Genomic DNA, 20,905 nt, shown 5'->3' with positions numbered 1-20,905 from the left:
AATAAAGCTTCAGAGGACAACAAATACTTTTAAACAATACATGACTGATGCTACACATTTGGTCGTAATGACTGAAATATGTACTTCAGTTAAATCTATGACTGCTCCAGGCAACACAAGGCAACTCCCTCTCCTTTAAACTGCATAAACTAAAAAGAAAAATGGATAGTGCACTGCATGTGTTGTTCATAATATCATGCTGACTTTATTAGTTGGTAATACATAAGATGTTATTGGTTGTTGGAGTCACATAGGTGTTTTATACACAAACATTATGTCTGGGACCCTGAAGACCTCACTGTCACTGGAGATACAGAAATGTCTCAGCTATAAGTGTAAAGATAACAGTGTTTGAAATTAATGCTCAAAATATGCATTATCATATTTTTTTCCTGCTGTAAAAATATCAAGCAAATCAAATATCTAAATCACTACCATTACTAGTCTTCAGTGTACTGGGGACCCCCTGAAGGACCCCAAATCCCAATTTGAGACCCATTAGACAAGCCTTGTGTGTCTGTCCCTGGCAGGGGGAGGAGCGGGGACTTCATACCGGCCAATTACAGAGCGAGAGCTGACTTTTGCCTCTTATGATTGGCCGGCTCGACCACGCAGTCTGGAGAAACAGGAAGAGACTTTCTGTCACGTTTCTTTTGCAGAGAAAGGAGAAGCGGACATCGTTCTGACACCGTACGGATGCTGAAGGCTTCATTGTAAGCTACAGGGCTAATGTACTGTGTTTAAGTTACTCTAACAAAACCTGACATTATCTGCGTTTCAAAAGTTAACCGTATAGTCTCAAGCTACCGAGGGCTTTCTTCGTGTACGCCATCAGTTACGAACCTCTACTTATTTCTTTCGACATTTTAAGTACACACTTAATATAAAAGATGTGTGTTAACTAGTTTGAAAGACACTTGCACACTTAAAGAATTACGGCAATCTTCGTTTCCTTTTCGGCATGAATTTAGTTTAATATACAATCGCACAATAAGTACACATGTTGGATTTGCGCAGTCACAGAAGCGCTTTCTACTCAATTAATCACGCAGGTTTGACCAGGAACTAGTGTAATGAGAAACGAGTCAAATGATTGACGAGCACCAGGATGCTGCCAGTGATTTTTAACAACACAAGCTGCTTATTGTTTGTTGTTCCTCACCGTGAAGAGCTGTGTAAACATCCAAACATTCAAGTAGTCACTTAGACTAGAGTACTGCACCAAAAACGGCACAAAACAAACATGATAGCATTATTTTTAATCAGTGTAGACTATTAGCCAAGGCCATTATTGCCAAAGTCCATTATTCTATCTATGAGTCTATTACCAGCTTGCTAAATGGTAGGCAGTGTGTTCAGCGCTTATCCAAAGTGCACTGTACCATTGTTTGGCTCAGAAAATTCTCGCCTTTATTGTCAGTTCAGGCAAACCCCCGATGAATACAGTGAGAGCTGCAAGAGTAGAAACAAGAAAGTTGAAGCAGACGCATTTGTGATCGCATACCATGACAGATGTGGTGGTGGTGTGTGTGTGTGTGTGTGTGTGTGTGTGAAGGTGGGGGAGACTGAAAGTCTAAATGAAATACTGTAAATGCATGACCACTTTTTTTTTTTTTTTATCACATAACCTTCGTTAAATCTATAGTGTATATATATATACACACACACACACACGTACATACATTGTTAAATCTATAGTATATATATATACACACACACACACACACACACGTACATACATTGTTAAATTAAAAGAGTGCAGGCTGCACCGAGCTGCGGAGTGTTTTAGTTTTTTATTAATTTGTTGTTTTAGGCTGGCAACTAAAATATATTTTTTATTTTCATTGGTATATAAAATGTCAGAAAATAGTTTAAAATGTCAATCACAATGTCCCAAAGCTCAAGGCGAAATCTTCAAATTGCTTTTCTTTGTCTGACTAACAGCCAAAATCCCCCAAAAATTCACTTTACCATCACTGAGACAAAGAGCTCACATAGGAGAAGCTGGAACTAGGGAATATTTTGTATTTTGTTTCTAGAATACATAAATAAAAATTATTAATTGATTATCTGAATAGTTGCCAGTAGCAATTAATTAGTTATTTGTTTCAGTTCCAGTTTGTTTTTTTGTTGCTTGATACAATTACAAAACTGCATCTAGTGAATGTCAAACATATCTTTTGGTTTTGGACCAAGAGATGCATGTGAATATATAACCTTGTACTCTGGAAAACTTTGATGGACATTTTTCACTATTTTCTGGCATTTTATAGTATAAACAATTAGTTGACTAATATCGAAAATAATCTGCAGAATAATCTATACAGAAAATAATCATTAGTTGCGGCACATCGCTCAACAAATGTGTGACTTGAACTATATAAATGTGAATTACTATTAAAAATGAAAAAGCGACCGAGAGAGATATTGTATTTGTACCCTTTAGACACTTTTCAGATCAAGGTTCCAGGAAGGAAAGGTTTCCTTGGTTGAAACTCTTGCAATCAATGTGACCTTTATTTATTATAACCCCCATCTCTCAAAAACTCACATATAACATAGTCAATCATCTCTCCTTCCCTCAAAGTAAAAATAAAAAAGGAACTGCTGTCTGGTTATTGCCAGTATCCATCTCAGTCGTCAGAAAAGCTGCACGTTTTTGCTGTTGTTAAGGGCTGGAAACCAGAATCCCATCGGAGTTGCACCCTAAGGAACAAATTTAATGCTAGAAAAACATCCCGACCATCAACCAAAAATGACGGATTGAAAATAATGTCGAGCTATCTTGGGAATCCCCCACCAGACAAGGGAACAGACTGCATTGTTTTTCTCATTTATGTGATATATAGAACAGAAAGAGGGGAAAAAATGGGCGATTTATTGGTTAGATAGGCGTATTCTTTTCCATGCACAAAAGAAATATTGGATAGTAATGTAGGGATCAAGTCACATCATGACATTGTTTGGAGGCTAGGTGTTCAAATATGTAAGTCATCATCTGTTGGTGGCCCGCTAGGTTTTCAATAGATCATTCAATGCAAATATGTGTGGGAAATTGTGAAAGTTGCCACATGAATATGTCAATGAACGGAGTGTAATTTGTGCTTCCTTAGCAGGGCAGCGAGATGAAGAAGCAGAGGGAGAGCCAGTGCACTCAGAAGACCATCTCATTGCTGAGCCCCCTGGGGACGATCCAAGTCAGTGGATGTGAGAATGGTGTGCACACCATCCAGATCCTAATGGATGTCGCACCTGCTGAAAGGTACTGTACAACAGCCAGGCTGGTGACGTGATAAACAAAGGTGTGAAATTTACAGGCGGACAGAATCCACTCCTGTGATGGAGTGCTACCATTCCTCATTGGAAGCAGGGCATTTTTGTAGATCCCACAAGAAATATCCTGGAGAAAGTTGGGCAAATATGAGCAGGCACTAGAAATATGAGGGGCACTAGAATACAGTTGGGCTTGAAATTAGATTTCTGATGGCATGTGGTTGTGATTCTTCCCGCAGTATATTTGAAATTTCAGAAAAATAACTTGTTTATTACCCACAAGGGAGTTGATTAGAGCTGATGTCTGTAGGGTCAGCAGAGGCCATGGGGAGCAGGGACTGTTCGCTCCTGTTTATTTATGTTCCCTGCAAGTTGTATGCAGTAGTTCTGAGTGTCAGAAATGTAATATGTGATTGCATTTCATGCCCTACCCATCCCTCAAAATTGGTAGAATGTTGACAGCCTTACTGAAGCGATTGAAACTGATTAAACTCAGCGTTAATAAGTACTTATTCCTTATTTTTACAGGTCCACATCCTACATCTCAGATTAGTTTTGATTAGATTGAAATTAAATATCCATGTATCGCAGATTCGCATTTGACAAACTCGAATGGTTTGGGAAATTAAACCATTTTCCAATTGAGCCGGATAGGAAGTTATCCTTTTGAAAATGTATGTTGAAATTCTAATTTATGGAAACCCATTAATGACCTTGTATATTATACCTCAACATGTGTTTCCTTCTCGACTGTCTGCTATTTCCCAAAATTCATCAAGCAGTAAAAACATTCCACTTGTTGTTAATGAGTTGAAGTGAGAAAATTAATAATATGGAATTTTGATTATGGAAGATGTCCTATAACCATGCGCAAGCACCTTTCTCCGTCTTCTTGTGAACAGGGTTTAATTTGTGTGTTCAGGTTCAGTAGGAATATGCAAATTAATTTAATGATTCGCATCACTAGATCATTTCTCAGTTTAATATCATTTGCTATGTCGGTCATAAGTGATGCTCCGATCACATCGCTGTCTGCGTGTTCTCAAAGGTGTGAGCAGGAAATCATTAAACAAAATGTTTAGATTTTATCACGACCAGTTGAATACGATGTTTTTGTCGTAGGACAGGGGAACTAGAGCCACCTCAGATATATGGAGTAACACAATGTAAACAGGCATTAAGGGAGGCAAGATAAAGTGACAAAATATAGGCTTATCTTTGGAACCGGCTTTACATGTAGATCTCACAAAAGCCTGCCTGTAGCAGTAATAGTTCAAATCAGCCATTTCCATTGATTTATTTATGACATACTAAACAAGGCTCTTTCCAGCTTTGGATGTGGTGTGGTACGGGCTTAGGAAGTCAGTGTGATAAATGATCTCTAAGAGCATATTTTGGATAAGGGAAATAGATAGCATCTATGCATAACATAAAGTAAGACCTACACTAGTATATTTGTGAGCGAGTCAAAGCTTTGCGGGCTTATACGACTGTGTTTGCTTTCTATGTTTTTTCTTTCTGGAATTCACTATTGGTTGGTGTTGAACAGCCGGTGCAGCAACAAAAGCATTTGTGGCATTGATAGATAGTTATTGATAAATGCCATTATAGCTACATAAACGCCCTTGAAGTATTGCTTACACACCATGACCGTCAGCTCTTTCTAATAGAAACGTCTCAAGCCCCTTTTGCTTCCTAACTGATCTTAGGAACATTTCCTAAAATCAACCTCCTCTGCCAGTCTAACGACAGCCCTGAAGGCACCATCAGATGAACAAATTCATTACATCTCAACAACCCCTGTTGGGGCCCTACGCACCAGCCTCCCTGTTTAGCTTTTTTTTTTTTTTTTTCTCCCCTTTAGTTTTTAGCATGGCCTCGGCGTTCACAGAAAAATGATACGCATTTTGTTTACAGGAGATTACTATTATCTGAAATATGATGCTTCGTGCCTCTTTCACACAGAGCACAGACACATAATACAGAGGAAATCATAGAGTACTTTTTTATTAGGGTGAAAAATGAAAAAAGGGCTGGACTCCTGCCCCGAGACATTTTGTGAGCATATTATTTTACAATGCTTTGATCAATTTGTCTGTCAAGCTGGCTGAGATGTGGGGGAGCAGGAAAAAAGCAATTTAGCTTGTGAGGTCCTCAATAGAAATGTACTACAGGAGCCTGTGTATGACATGTTGCATTAGAACCTGAGTAGCCTTTATTGCCTGATAATGTTGCGAGGCAATGCTGATATCAATCACCCTTTAACAGCCGGTGTGATGTGTTTTTATGAAAAGAAAAGAAGAAAAAAAAAATGCACGAAGCATTTCTTGGAAAATAATTGATTTAATTCTGAGCTGAGGGATTTCTAGTTTTAACAACATAAAAATATTGTGTAGGAAAAAATAGGCACAAAATGTGCTAGAAGCTAAAAATTGTTAAGAACAAGCTCTTTGCAAATGCTCCTATAGAAAATTGTAATTAATTTTACACGGATAAACATTCTCTTTCTCAGTCTCATTTGCATATAGATATAAACAATATATTTGTGCATCTGAATTCCCAGCACACTTGAGTCACGTGGTCTGCCTAAAATCCTAAGTGGCTAAAACCAAAAATTATCATTATATTTCCCAGGCCATAAATCCGCCTTTTTTTCTCTAACACAAAGCCTTATAAATCCGTGTCTAATTTTTCACATTGCACATTGTTTTTAGTTAATGATTTTCATCTGTTTGTTGTTGCTGTGATAGTGGGGAAATGTACCATATGCTCCGGCAAAAGACAAATGATTAGCAAATGAAATTCTGGACAGCTGTCTGACTGAAAGCGTTTGGTTGATAGCATTCTGCTACCATAATTAGCTTAAGCTTTGGGTTAATTAACTTTCTACCTGGATATGCATAATAATAGCCTTCTGCAGAAAGCCAAGGAGCTTCCAGTATATCAGCAGCAAAGGCTGGCTTTTTATTTTGTATTTCAGCTGCATATTTCAATTTCAAGAGGCGATTTAGCTCGGGAGCATCGTCAAATATTGTAGATTTTACTCCCCAAGCCAGATAATTCTGAAACAATAGGGGTGTATTATGTGGCAGAAATGCCATTTCTGAATGTAATTAAAGCGGATGAAAGCAATCACCAATTTTTAAACGCTTTTGTCTAGCACGAGGCCTACTTGTAAAAAAATACCCATCAAGAGGAGAAAAAAGGCAATAGAACCCCCAAGTCCTTATATAAGAGGCCTTTGAGACTGAAGTGAAGTACAACAGTAATTAGTCTTTTGTATGAATTTTGCTGGCCATGCTCATGATTAGTTAAGCATATGAGAGGACTGCAGGACTGCATTGGTCTTAAGGAGGAGGGTGTTAAAGTCTATTTATCACCAGTTATCCTCACAGCTTTCCATTATCACTGACAACACTGGATGGGGCCTGAGAACAGCCTAATTGTTCTGAGGTGGAGTGTTTTTGTGTCAAACCCGTCACCCCACTCACATTGGCATTCATAAGCAGCCAGACATTTTCCATCTATCTAGCCCTAATACCCAAGCTGTCACAACAGCTTTTACTCACTACCAACGCTAGTGTGAAATATCTGAGGTGATGCATTTATCGTTTTTCTCACACTCATGTAGTGTTGTGAATCAATGTCCTGGTTCACACTGAATAGCAGTATGGTAAATGTGTTCCCTGTTTGGGGCCTGTTTACATGATGTGCTCACACAACGGGAACCATATCAACAACTTATTTTTTTTTCCCACTAGAATTTCTCTCTCCTCTCTGTCTCTCTCTCTCTCTCTCTCTCTTTCTTCTCTCTCTCTCTCTCTCTCTGTCCTCTCTCTCTCTCTCTCTCTCTCCTCCTCTCTCTCACTCTCTCTCCTCTCTCTCTCCTCTCTCTCTCTTCTCCTCTCTCCTCTCTCTCTCTCCTCTCTCTCTCCTCTGTCACTCTCTCTCTCTTCCTCTCTCTCTCTCTCTCTCTCTCTCTCTCTTATGTTTAGTCTGACACATCATTTTTAATCAATTTAAAATATTATCTTTCTAGCTGTATAGACGCAACTGTGTGCTAAAGAAACTGCTTACATTTGTAACTAAAATGCTTTGTCATACAAACAGGCATCTGCTGAGATATTGAATGAAATCATCAATAAAGCAGGGGGGAGACTTTTTGACGTAGTCCCTTTAGAAATGGTATGAATAATTCATTGTGTAATGATATTCAGATGATTTTTGTTCTATTTTTTACTGCGGCCTTAGAATATTGTTTTGCATGTTATGAAGTGTAGTACTCAGCTGCGTATTCATTAAGGTGCTGCTCCCACTGGCCCTTGGACCCATCTGTGCTCTACGTTTATGCCTCCGTCTCCCGGGACCGTCCCAATCAGGCTGCATGTGCCATTTCCTGTGTAAACCAACACCTGTGTAACACACTACCTGTAAACCGCCCCACGCAGACGAGACACTAACATTCGCTCAGATGAAAATCTGCAAATGTTGTGGTTTCTAAAGCAGAACCTCCAGGGTGAGCACGGGAGGCGAGCGAGAGTTACCCTTCGCTGTAGAGATGCAGCTAAAAGCAGCTCCTGCTGTTTTTTTTTCCCCCTTTTTTTTTTTTTCCCTGCTGTCGACCGGGAAGTTTTTCCCGCACGAGGATTGTGCTGGTTTGTTTTAGAACTTGATTGGATTCTATATCTGCAACATGCAGAAGTGTACAGTGTGTGACATACTGAGGCAATATGCAGAGAGATGATTCCGCTCTGACATCTTGGAGAGGAGTACGAGTCAATTATGCCCAAGTGTTGTTCTTGCTTATCTTCCTGCGGCACCAAACAAGGATTTAGTCAAGGATTTAGGGGTGAGGGGGCGGTGGTGGGGATCATGGTAAGCGGTTCACAACAAAACACTCAAAACTCCTGGGAGCGGGCACTGATTTAAAAATAAATTACAGAAGACGAAGCGCTAACACTCAAGGGCCCTCAGCAGTGCTGGCGTACACAGGTGAAGATTAGCCTCCTCGCTAATCAGAGGAACAAGGCAGTAATTTGCTCTGAACACAGACAGTAATTAGGACTTGGTGACACTGGATTCCCATAATGCCTTTGTGCTTGACGTGGTCAAATTTTGACAGAGGCTATCCATGCAGGGTCACTGTCCCTCCAGTCTCTCGGCCCTCTTCAGTTGAGGCTCTAAAAGGTCCCTGCAGTTACAGGGGATCCCTAATGTACTTTATGCCTCCCTCACTGGCTCCTTACCATTCGGGTAATTGGAATCTCTTACTCTGGCACTTGAGAATAGAGGCTAAAAACACTATTTGAAACTGCTCAGTAGTCTGTTGTAGATAAACATTGCTGCGTCGAGGTGTGGATACACTACATAATGGAGTAAGAGTTAAGGCTCTGGTAATACATGCCTTTACTGACTCCTGTGGCTAGCCAGTTGGGAGAAGACCTAATTGTTGTGTGCTTTGTTGCCAACTCTGCACTATTTTACCACCACCTTTATGTATTGGATTGAGTGTTGCGACCTCTTTGGTGGACATTCGCTAATAAGAGTTGTTGGATATCCAGAGAGCCGTTTATCCGGCCGAGTTGCTTTTGTTTTGAAACAGCGGAGCACAAAACGTGCGCCCCCTCCCCCCCCCCCCAAAACAGAATGGGAAGCATTCCTTACAGCTTACCACTCCAAAAGCTCTCGACTTTAGTGCTGCAGTAGCTAGATAGGCATCTGAATGATCTTCAAATGGTTGAACGCGCTGCATTGAGCTAGTGGCTTACAATTGTATCACAGCCTTTGGCTCAGAGACCATCAGGATCTTGACATTCATAGAGACATGCTGTATTTTTTTCCCTTTTTAGACAGTCATTTTAGGCTTTTTTCATGCTCTCTTGAGTCTTTGACGTCTCTGAGTTAAGTATCTGCAGCTATAAGGCTGAAGAAAATATTGGACTGCTCTTGGCCTTTTCTATTTCATCCTCTGACCCGCCATGTTACCCATGATCGGTGAAGGAGAACTCTGGCAGGCTGTGTCAAAAGTGACAGCCGATCGAGTCAGGATGAGCGCCATCACGCTTCACAGGATGGAGGCATGAGTTCTGAGTTTTTCCCCTTTTTGTGCAATATACCATTACACCCTTCGCCAGATTCCTTTCAATTAGATCCTGTGGTTAACCTGTTCCATTATTACGTCTGCAGCTGATAGAAAAAGTCTTACTGAAGTCTTGCGCAACTACAGATACAGAATATGCCAAAGGAAATCGACAAATGTAATGCCAGCTATTCTTTTTTGTTTGTTTTGTTCCTTTGTCTCTTTTGATTGTTTCCTCCAGGATGAATGAAATAACCTCCAACATTATATAAATGCTCAATTCATTCTTTGTATTAGAGTTGGAAAATACGTAGAACTCCAAATGAGTCCCACTTTACGCAGCAATGATTTATGGTAATTGGAAATTGATTGTGACAGGAGCACAATATTAGAAATTTTCTCAAATCACAATCTTCTATCAAGGGAAATATTCTTTTTAGTGCAGCAGATCCTGGTTAGTTTGGAATTAGTTTCTTATTTCCTTACCTGTGATGAAATTGTATACGCCTGAAGGACATTGAAAAAAAAATGAGAATTTGTCTAGTCAAAAGATAATAAATAACAATTTTGCTTTAACCAAATTTGAACTGTTTGTTTAGATTTAAACACGCTTATTGAAATACTATTTATGATCAATACTAATTATAATTATTTTTTTTTTTTATTATTTTTTTTACAGGAGATGGCAATTACTTAAATGTGAGACTATAGAAAGATTGCTCCTCCTTTTGAGAGTTTCTTTGTGATTAAAAAAGCCCAACATTTATCACACATCTCTAATCCGTCATTGAAGGCCAGAGTTTCTAATGTGCCAGTCTGGACACTATAAACATCATATGATGCTGCTTGATTTGTAATTCATTGAAGCGACTGGAAATGTTGCCAGCACAGGAGCTACATCTCCACTGCCCACATGCTCTTTCAAAAACATTCCCCCATTGCACCTCGAGGTGACAGACTTCAGCTCGACTGATGTTGTTCTACTTTTATTTATTTATTTTGGCGTTGTTTACCGGCCATAACATGTACTGCATTGCATTAACTTTTACTACTGTCAATGTAGTATCACTCAAAACACCTTTGAAGCCGGCGCATCCATAACGGAGGGCTGAGGGGAGAAAAAAATTAGCCACGGTGACAACTCTGAAGTGTGAGCTGGAGGTCAAAGGTGCCAAGCCTTAAGCAAAGGTGCTCTAGCCTTTGTCCGGTAGATTGTAAGGGCCTGCGGGTCCAACAGGAACATTTCCACACACAATATCCCCGAGCTGTCAGTGTGCACCGGCTGGAACATCCTCTCAGAGAGAAAGAGGGGCTGTGGAGGGGTAGAGGAGGTGGTGGAGGTGGGAGGAGGCGCTGGGGGTGGAGGGGGGTTTGTGGAGAGGGAACAGTGGCCTGAAGATCCTTGCACAGAGAAAGAGTGGTGGGGGGATGGTGGGTGTGTGTCTGGGGGTGTAGGTGGTGGGGAGCCAAAAAAGCTGGAGTGGGAGGATAGAGAAATAGAGAGGGGGAAGCGGGGGGTGGGGGGGGGGGGATAGCAAGGAGAGACAATGACAAGTAGGGGCTGGCTGGGCACTCACCCATGCCGACAGAGATTGCCATGAGCCATGGCCATTGTTTGAGCGGGTCTCAGCACAGGACCCGCTGGTGGGTTTCCGAGTTTTCACCACTCAACTATAAACTGCTGTGTGGTTTATTTAGAAATGAGAGTATTTACACCTTTTACTGTATTTACACCCACTGTTAAACGGCACCCAGGAGATTTTCATCACACAGCCACAAACTAGCAGGCAGAGCAGTTCGCTGAAAACTGACCTGCTCAGTCATAACACTCCAGTAAACCTCAGCTTCACATGTCCAATATAAAACGTGGCTCAAACTGTGACCTGCAGAAGTGTAAAAACACTTTAGGGCCGTGTTGCTACGGCGGGCAGGAGAGAGACGGTCTGTGTGTTTAACAAAGTAAATGTCTATTATTAATACCATACAGGATAAGCCAATTTTGAAAAAGGGGCACTTAAATGGTGATATTATTTATTTATAAGTCCCGTACACCAGTTAATGGAATTGGCGGCCTGCTTTAGATCCACAACACAGCTTGAGGTCCACTTTGCAGTAATGCACATGCTAAGAGAGGACCTTCCCAGTAGGGTCTTTAAGTGTCAAATATGGGTCAGTTTGCTTGCATTGACCTGGGGGGTGGTCAGCAGCGGAGAGAAATTCAGCTGTTAAGTGATGCCAACTCAACCATCGGCAAATTCCTCCAAGCATCTACTCGTGCTAAGATGCACGTCCAAGTGCAGTGCTTTGCTGGCCAGCACCGCTCTGGCCAAAAAAATCCATTTATTCTTGTCATGAACTATAAACTAGACCCAAGCAGAGTTAAAACTGTTGTTAACGCTGTGCTCTTAACTTTGTTCCATAACAGCTGCAAGACTTTTGAAAACTCCCTTTTTTTTTTTTTCCCTTTTCTTCCAGAAACTCGTTCTGCTTCCTTAAAGTTGTTTGAAATAAACTGTTAGCGCCGTTCCTTATGACCCGACAATATTTTCCTTTCATACTCTATAATGCTGCACTTCATATAAAAACGCTGTGTATGTACTGGAACAAATGCCCGGATTACTGTCTTTATATCTTCTCGAGCTTCTTTCTCTCTTTCACACCTCTCGTACTTGTCACAGCCCAAACGTCGGAATGTAACATTTAGGATTTTAAACACGTCTTGATTAACAACTTTAGTTTCACTCAGCACAAAGATGCCATCTTGCATCTGTGTCATCCGTGGCATGTTATTACACTCGGGTGACATATTTTAGCACTATTCAAGCAAGAATTGGGTATTATGATCGCCCCTCTGATCCCCACCTCAACTCCCCATCCTGCCTTATATCCCTCACAGGAGCGGCGAGGCCCCCCTGAGCTGTGTGGTCAACGACAGCCCGGCAGAAACGAGCCCGGAGTTGCAGCGCTGCGTTGAATGGCTCCAGGCGTACTTCAGTGAGCCGCAGACCACTGGGAGTCTCCCGCTCCCTGCCTTTCACCACCCCGCCCTGCAAGGAGGTCTGTCATGGATAAATATTTGCAGAGCCATGACTGGGATCAGGCTTTCACTCTTAATTGTCAGTTACATCACTTACACTCACTGGCTCACTGTGTTATAATGAAGTATTTTATGGCTGAGAGAGGGAGAGCGAGGGAGAGAGCGAGAGCAGAGGAAAAGCGAGTGAGTGGGTGAGTGAAAGGAGAGAGAACAGAACACAGAGCTGTAACTTGGTTCAGTAATCTGTGGCAGCTCTTACCACGCGTGTTAGTCTTGGCAAGCTTTTCCATGATTCTTGGCACATTCTTTGAAACTGATCGAATTCCACTCTTGACATTTTCAGACAGGAAGCCTTTTTTTTTTTTTTTCAATGACAACATGTGAATGGTGCTAAAGTTTGAATGAGCTTATTGTTGGCTTGACCAGTCACCTAGGGCGGGTAAAATGAAAGCACCCCAAAAAATGGACAATTAGTGTCCTTTCAACTGGTACTTGGGACCGCAGAGTGGATGATTGAGGGCGCCGAGCACAAAAAATGAGGAATTAATTATCCCTTTCGCTTTTGTTTGGAGGAAACACACAGCACTCGCAGGCTGACAACTCACTGGTGAAATCATAAACTTATCGCACTTGTGCCGCTTTCAAAACAATTACAGGCTATTTCTTTGTCCCACTGAGATGCTCATTGCATTTTAACTTAAAGATTTTCCGAATTGCTCATTTAGACCCAGAAGCACACCTACACAGGGAAGAAAATACCCTCTAATATATGCATTTAACAATTGTGCCTCTCTTCCCCTGCAATCAGGCCTTAGTTGCTCTCTAATTTCATGCAGATCTGCAGTGCTTGAGTGATGGCATTTTCAATGAGCAGGTACTCCATCGAGACCCTGTATACAGCTATGAGTCCCACGCTCCCGCAAAGGCAATGCAGAAATACATCAGGACCAATTACGATATCAACTTTCAGTGTGATTCCCTTCGCCACCAAGTGCTTGTGTACCAGCCCCAGGCTCTTTCAAATCGCATCTCATCTGAAGTCTTTGGGGTTTTAATTAAATTTCAGGATAGATGGAATTCTTCATTAGTACCTGATCTGAATAGGTGATTGTGCTGTGTTCCACCTCTCTCCCTCGCCTGTTGTTTTGGGGCTCAGTAAATACAGGGTTTAGGCTTGGATTGCTCTCAGTAGTCAGAACCATAGGCCATGCCTGTATAAAAATGTTAAATATGAGCATCAGGAGTATTTGTCTTTCGAGGGAGGAAAATAGAAGGTTTCTTTCTTTTCTCTTTTTTTTTTTCGCTTGTTAATTCACAAATATTAAGGATTGTTTTTTGCCTCACTGCTGTACTAAATTCCTTCTCCATCTAGTCATGCAGCTGCTGCCTGCATGGGAGAAAAATACAAGTTTAATCAGGTCATTACAATCTGTGACAACCAACTTTTGTTTGCTCAGTTATCTTGTGGGAGAACCTGAACGTGACAGCGCTCTCGCAGCACTTGTCATGTAATATTGAGTTGTGACCTTCACTTGAAGTGTTGCCATGTTTATTTACACATTTCTGACAAAACAAGCCACTTTTCATATTAGCTGTCACGATATACCTGAGCAACAGAGGTGACATGAAAGGAGATGCGAGGTGCCGTTTTCTGTGCTGCCTGACTGATTGTCATGTGCAACATCACACGCAAATCAAGTTCGGTCGTCAGAGGTAGAGGAATGGCGAGTGCGTGCGTCTGCCGTGCGCAATGAGCTTGTGTATGTTTGCATGTGCGTCCGAGCACTCTCAATCGCCCCCTCCGAAAAACACAAGGCACCATCATAGGTTTTTAAAACGATGCATATTCTTATCTCATTAATTATACATCCATATGTAACAGACGAGAGGATCTTAGTCTCGGTAAGCGGCACAGGGAATATGCAGGGAGGGGGCCTGGCAAAGGGGGGGAAGGGCGCTCTTCAAAGCCCAAATGACTGTGTTCCTGCAGGAGGCTGAACCTCCCCCTGTGCACAGCACAGGGCGAGATGAGACACTCACCAGGACTCGCCCCTGTGATGTGGAGAGGAATTAGGGAAATGAACGTTTTCAGAATATCGAATAATCAGAGAATCAGCGGCACCCCGTCAGCCTTCAAAAGTATAGATCCCTCAAGACTCAAGAGACACTTTGACTGGGAGTCAAAGTCTTCCCTCCCATTAGACACAAAGGATAATGAGGTAGCTGCATTTCCACTATTGTCTTTTTATTGTCGCAATCACATATGAGGTGCCTGTCAGCTGGAAGTCCTCTCTCCAAATCTATCATTATGTGAGCTGATGGAGTTCAGGTTATTATTGTTCTTTTTGTTTTTTTTCTTCTTTGAAATTGCTCTCATATACAAAATTATGAGCAAATCAATCATATATGTCAATACCTTCATAATCACTGGATCTGTTCGATTTTACCCCGGGTTAATCTGTCTCTGCCTCTGCAGTGGCCCTATCACCTGGCCTCATGGTAGGTAATGGCCTGTGACATAATTATGGGATGTCTGTAAACATGTAAGTGGTTCCTCTCAACTTTTATTTAAACAATTGACATCACTGCACCCCGATATAAAGAGGGTCCTGACCCCAGACACAGCGTATTAGGCTCTTTATGAAGTATGGGGCTGGGGGACCGCTCTCCAAATCATTGCTGGTCACCTCGAGTGACCCGCATGAAGTCTCTGTCACTGCCACTGATGAGGGCAAAGTTCTTTAACCTCTACGCCGGCAGATAAAAGCGCAGACACTTGTTTTTGGCCAGAACTGTTGGAGATGAGAAACCTTCCAGGAAAAGCAGCTGCTCAGGATTTATAAAAGGTGTAAACGGCCTCGTAGCTTGTTGCTCGGGCTGCTCGTAGGCGAAAGTGCTCGGCGGCGTCTGCTGGCGTGACACTGACTTTGGTTGTTTGTCAATAGCGTTCGCTTCAACGGGGATTTCGTCAAAGCTGTAGTCTGGACAAGTTGTCATCCAGCCCACCGGTGACAAAGTGATACCAATATTAACAACGCACATCATGAGGCCAAATCCGAGCTTTATGAGGGAGAATAATTCATAAAGGAAATTTCAGGGGTGTATCTTATCTCCTCATAACATTAAGTCTGTCTGCGTAAGAGCCCGTCATCTCGTTGACAGCGTGATTATTACCTGAAAAATTATTAAACAGTACCTACGGGCCTTGTTCAAGACAAAGAACTCACATGGGTGCGCATCAATCAAATATATCCCCTTTAGGTTTTACACTTATTCCCCCCAGTTTAGGCAAATTGCCTTGTTCGCGTGGCTTTGTGTAGCGGAGAGTGACTATAAGGTAGCGAGGGAGCCTGGGGAGCAAAGGATGTTCACTCTGTAGAAGAGAGACAGGGGTGTGACATGTTTTCACACAATGCCAATTTAGAAGGATTTCTCATAGATCACTTGTCATGTGCTCTCTTAGACCATATAAATGAGAGAGAATGGGAGATCACTAATTGAATTTTCATGACTGAGTACATGTATGTACTAGAAGAAATGTCACCCCCTCTTGATAACGAGACTATTGTTCCCCATCTTGTTCTCTGTGCGGGGGGAAAAAAAGAAAAGTGTTGTTCGCTTGCACACACGAGCTCACCGCGTCCATGTCTTAAGGTTTTCGAAACGCTTCAAATGCGTTTCCCCTTCTTCCAGCTATCGCAGCTAGACAAACATGCCTCTCAGTCACTGCCTGGTAATCCAGAAGAGAAAAAAAAGATAATGCTACTGCTAAAGTGCTAATGAAATCAGAGCCGTTAATGTGGTCGGTTAAGCTGTGGATGATTTGAAGAATTCCGCCATTTAAGTGAAGATGATATAATGAATCTACTCTGAATAGAAAGCAATTAAAAGGACAAATTGGTCTGATTAACCTCAAAGTCATCCCACTGCCACAAATGGTGTGCAACATTCAAATTATTATTATTAAAAATCTGGAGCAGATTTGCAGTCTTTTTGGCCTCTCTTAATCCTTTTAAATGAAGGAGCGAACTTTTTTAATTTTAGCTGTGACCTTTCAAAGCATAACCTAGATTTTTCTGCCACAGAAATAATTTCCTCACATCAGCTTCTGTAGCGTGTTAATACTAGTTCTAAGGTCAAATTGAGGGACTTCTATGTATTTAGTTGTTTAATGAGTATTGCGTAGAAAAAAGACGGGAGTCCTACAGAGCCCCTTGGAGGAGGAATTGGACCTCAAACATGTGGTTGGACGCGATGGAAGAACTATTAAGTGGATCACGTCTCCAACTTTGATTTAAATACAAAACACCCGTTTATTTCAAAGCAAATCAACGTTGTACTAAAGTGTTGTCTGCTTGTCGTCAGCCTCTCAGGCAGCTGTCTGATTAAATGAGGAACTCTCTTCCTCTGTTCTCTCCTTCTGTCTCTTGCTCTCCGTCCTCTGCTTTGTGGGGGAAGACGCGTTCACCAGCCGCGCGTTGCAGGTACTTCTGAAGGATGTGAAGTTTGGAGAGACGGTCTCGTACAAACGCCTCGCTGAGATGGCGGGAAACCCCAGAGCGGCGCGAGCGGTGGGAGGGGCCATGAGGAGGAACCCGGTGAGTGTGGCTGACATTGATTGACAGGCTTTTCCCTTACTTACTTTACTTAGTCAGGTAGGGAGAGTAATCGTCTTTATTAGATTATTACTAGGTTTTGATGAGTAGTGCATCTGAACCGGCATGATGAGTGGACAAATATTAAAGCTGCCTAACGTTATAAGTTAATTGGTAATTTTCTGCAACGATTAATCAATTAGACGATTGAAAACTATCATTATTATTGAAATGGTCTAGTAATCGTTTATTCTTAAAGATTTAATCTGGATTATGTGAAACAATCGCAATATATTTAAAGGTTTTGCGTCACAATGTTGCTGTAATTACATATAAAAGGTTAAATGAATGAATGAAATGGAGAATTAATGAATAAGTACATACAAATACAGAAACAAATTCATAAATAGATATATGTAATCTCTTCTTTGAGTACATCGAAACATATCCTCAAATAATTAGTTGACATTGAAAATAAATAAAAAGTCATAACATGGATTTTCAGTCTTTCTGTTTTGTGGCACGATCCACAACAAAGTACTTATGTACCCAAAAAGAATCGTTTTTAAATATCTTCGTGATGCAGGATATGTAATTCAAACTGTAGGTGTCTTCGAATATGTGCAAAAGCAAAATAAACGCCTCAGCTTTGAGCGCGGCGGAGATGTAAAAAGTCTACCTACAGCACATTTTAAGCCCACACCTTTTGTTCCTGTTCTCTCAAGTCTTTGCTGTAGATGTTCGCTGCAAATCTCCCATTCTTGTAGGAAAACCTGGCCCGCATCAGTTCGCCCAGTGAATCCACTGTGTACAAAATGGAGGGCTACAGGGCAAGTGGTGTGTCTTCTTTTGATCAAACCCTTTGATCAAAGCCCGTTTAGCTCTGCCCATGTAGTGCTGTGGGCACCACCGGTCTGCTCTGTGAGGCAGAGAACACTTCTTGTGCACAAATGCAGCCGGTGAGATGCTCTCTCCCTCGTAAGTGCATTGAAATAGATTGTGTACGTCCTCATCTCAGCGCTGTGTTTTTTCCTCTGACACTGCTTTTGTTGCTCCAGTAGGTAGAAATTCATTTATAAAGACAGTACAAGTAATTTATAATGGAAACAAAAAGTCATTTAAAACACAGAATAAATACAAATATACCACACAAAGAAATGTGTTTTTAACCCTATGCACTAGTTTCTTTTATATATATGTTTTAATATATTACATTAGCCAATGGCATTGCTTTTGGATGGCAGTATAATACCTCTCAGTCTCGTGTTTTACACACATTTCCTTCCTTTCGTCAGGGAGGCTGGGAGCCTGAGCCCTCAGCTCCTGATACAGATCCAGAGTCAGATTGTCAGTGTCAATTACTTGTCAGTAGCGCTGCTCCACTCGGGCTTCAACTGTGAAAAGCTCAGTGTGCTCGATCGATCCTCGCCTCTCTGTGGCACTTCTTCTTCACCAGGATTTGAGTATTGATAAGCCTGGTGTAGTGCTCTTTTCCCCCCAAGTGAAGAGGCAGATCCGTAGGCCTTGAGGGTACCCTGCTCTCCCTCCAAACCCGGGGAACAGTATTGATCCGAATACTCGAGCAGTATTTCTCTGTCTGCAAGGTTAATCTGGGGCTCGGAAAGTTTTATTGCTGTTGATATGGGAGCGGGTTTAATGATGGATTTGAACTGAAACACACTGCATGTCCAACTTTTATATAAAAGGCTGGAGGTGCAGCCATCACGTAAAAGGATAACTGCGGAAATATAGTCACAGTGCAGCAGCGGTTTGGAGTTTTTTCTATTCAGTGTAACAAGAACACAATGTGAGCAATATGAGGAATATTTTAAAGAGGAAAGAATTGCTGTGATTCATTCCAACTATTGCCACTCTTCTTGTTCTGAATTCACAATGATCGAAGTGTTTTAGGCTTGCTTGTTTAATCTTTCTCCAGCCATTTAGTTTACAAAGAACTCGGGACCCCCCCTGGCAGTCGTCTGCAACAAGAGTAAACGCTCCACCGACTTCCTCTTTTTAATGATCACAGGGTTATCAGATCTTAATGTTGACACCCTCTCGATTGAATATTCATCCTGCTGGTGTTTTTGCCCATTAATTTTTGATTGCTTCTTTGCTTTACACTATTAAAGAGTAAAAAACATTTACACCCAAAGACTGAGCCATCACCCTGAATGTGGATTTGTGCAGGATCAAACCAGACATTTCGGATGTGGCACTTTGTTTTCATGCAGTGTGTGAACATAAAAAGCAACACAAAAAAAAAAGTGCACATTCATATTTTCTGCATGTTGGTTACTTTTAAGTCGCAGCATTTATGTGGTAAATCAGAGATTCTTTCATACATAATACATATCTTACTATCAACACCTCCGACTGTTGCTGTGACAATAGATGTCAACCTGAGAATAAGAAAGTAGAAAAGCTCTAATCTGTATTTCTGTTTTTTTTTTCTTCTTCCACATATTAGTTTTGTGCTGATGCTTCATGAAATCTATATTTTTTTTTTCAAGTTCAAAACTTGCATTCTGAAAATGTGTGTTTTTGCTACTTTCCTCTCTCAATTCATAAAGTGGAAAAGTAGAAGCAAACATTTTTTGAAAGTCACTCTGTTTGCGTGTGAAATGTTCTTGTTTAATTTGCAGAACTTCCAACATGTTTATTTCCTCAGAGTTGAATTGTTCTGTGTCTTGTCTGTCGCTGCCAGGTTCCTCTCCTCATCCCCTGCCACAGAGTCATTTCTAGCAGTGGACAGAGTGGGCCGTACATGAGCGGCAAGGGCGACCATCTCAAACAATGGCTGCTCACCCATGAGAGGCAGAGAAGGGAAGGCTAAAGCATGACAGAGGCCAACTGTCCTTCATTCAGTACACACACACACACACACACACACACACACACACACACACACACACACACACACACACACACACACACACACACACACACACACACACACACACACACACACAAGGCCGGGATTTTTTTTTTTTTTTTAAGAACACAAAACAGGGCCATAAAGTTTAGCGTGCTTGGAACACTCTGCGGAACAACTGCTGCTTGTAGATATTCAGTTTATTCTCCTTTAAAAAAAAAAAAAAAATTCTAAGAATAGAGATGCTGCATAGTTAATGTGATACAGAGTTGTTGCAGAATTAGAATGTACAAAAATAACTTAAACAGAGAACAGTAGGAATTACAAACATATGCTCCCGTGGGTCTGGGTTGCGTTTGCCAGATAGTGCTGGAATGGTTTTTCTAAAGAATTATTATTCCCTTAAAAATATGTCTCTTGCATTGTTGTTGTTGTTGTTGTTGTTTTTTTTTCCTAAGCAGAATTAGTCTTTGTACCTCTCGTTGGTTTTTTAATTTCCTGCCAAGTGAATGCTTTGTTCAACATCCAGTGATAAAGGCTCTGAATTTTACTGCTACAAAGCTTTGTAGTGAAGCATTTGTTTTGTCTTCATTTAGATCTCATTGTTTGCTCTCGCCTTACAATCCACCTACAGTGGAGATGTCTTATGCATTATATACTGTACTTTTATAACATTAGACATGTTCAAATAAATACATCTCAAAATGACAAATGTTGCCTTTTCATCATTTTAATTGTATTTAATTTAAAAATTGATTTCATGTAGCGTTCACTCAGTTCAGCTCATAATTAATTATGCTGTATGTCTTCTCTCCTCGCTGCAGCTCTGGATGTCAGAGCTCCTTTTTTTTTTTTTTTTTTTTTTTTTTCTGAGTAGTGTTTTCCATTAGAGGGCAGTACAGAACGGGAAACTGAAATCAACATTTCAACCTTGAATTCATCCTGCACATTTTATCTGTAACTTAAATGTTTATATGTTATTTTATTTCCATCACAACACAGTTTAATTCCGTTGGGATAAATTATTCTCTCTTAAAAAGACCATA

General features: G+C 41.1%; 1 protein-coding gene across 2 annotated transcripts; it reads left to right on the top strand.

Annotated features, from left to right (window-relative positions):
• The first annotated feature begins 605 nt into the window (after window positions 1-605).
• On the top strand, window positions 606-20,567 carry LOC115020073 (methylated-DNA--protein-cysteine methyltransferase). Of its 2 annotated transcripts, none has more exons than XM_029449952.1 (5): window positions 606-713; window positions 3,114-3,262; window positions 12,249-12,409; window positions 16,848-16,987; window positions 19,692-20,567. In XM_029449952.1, the coding sequence occupies exons 2-5, from the start codon at window positions 3,126-3,128 to the stop codon at window positions 19,818-19,820; spliced, it is 567 nt and encodes a 188-aa protein (XP_029305812.1). In that variant the 5' UTR covers window positions 606-713; window positions 3,114-3,125; the 3' UTR covers window positions 19,821-20,567. The 2 variants fall into 2 exon arrangements, with proteins under 2 accessions (XP_029305812.1, XP_029305814.1); XM_029449954.1 differs by having other exon boundaries at window positions 621-713; window positions 3,117-3,262.
• The last annotated feature ends 338 nt before the right edge of the window (window positions 20,568-20,905 follow it).

Source organism: Cottoperca gobio, chromosome 15, assembly GCF_900634415.1.
Source record: "Cottoperca gobio chromosome 15, fCotGob3.1, whole genome shotgun sequence".
In the NCBI taxonomy this organism is placed as follows: domain Eukaryota; kingdom Metazoa; phylum Chordata; class Actinopteri; order Perciformes; family Bovichtidae; genus Cottoperca; species Cottoperca gobio.
The sequence above is the reverse complement of the archived record's forward strand: the minus strand, read 5'-3'. Positions and strand labels throughout refer to the sequence as shown.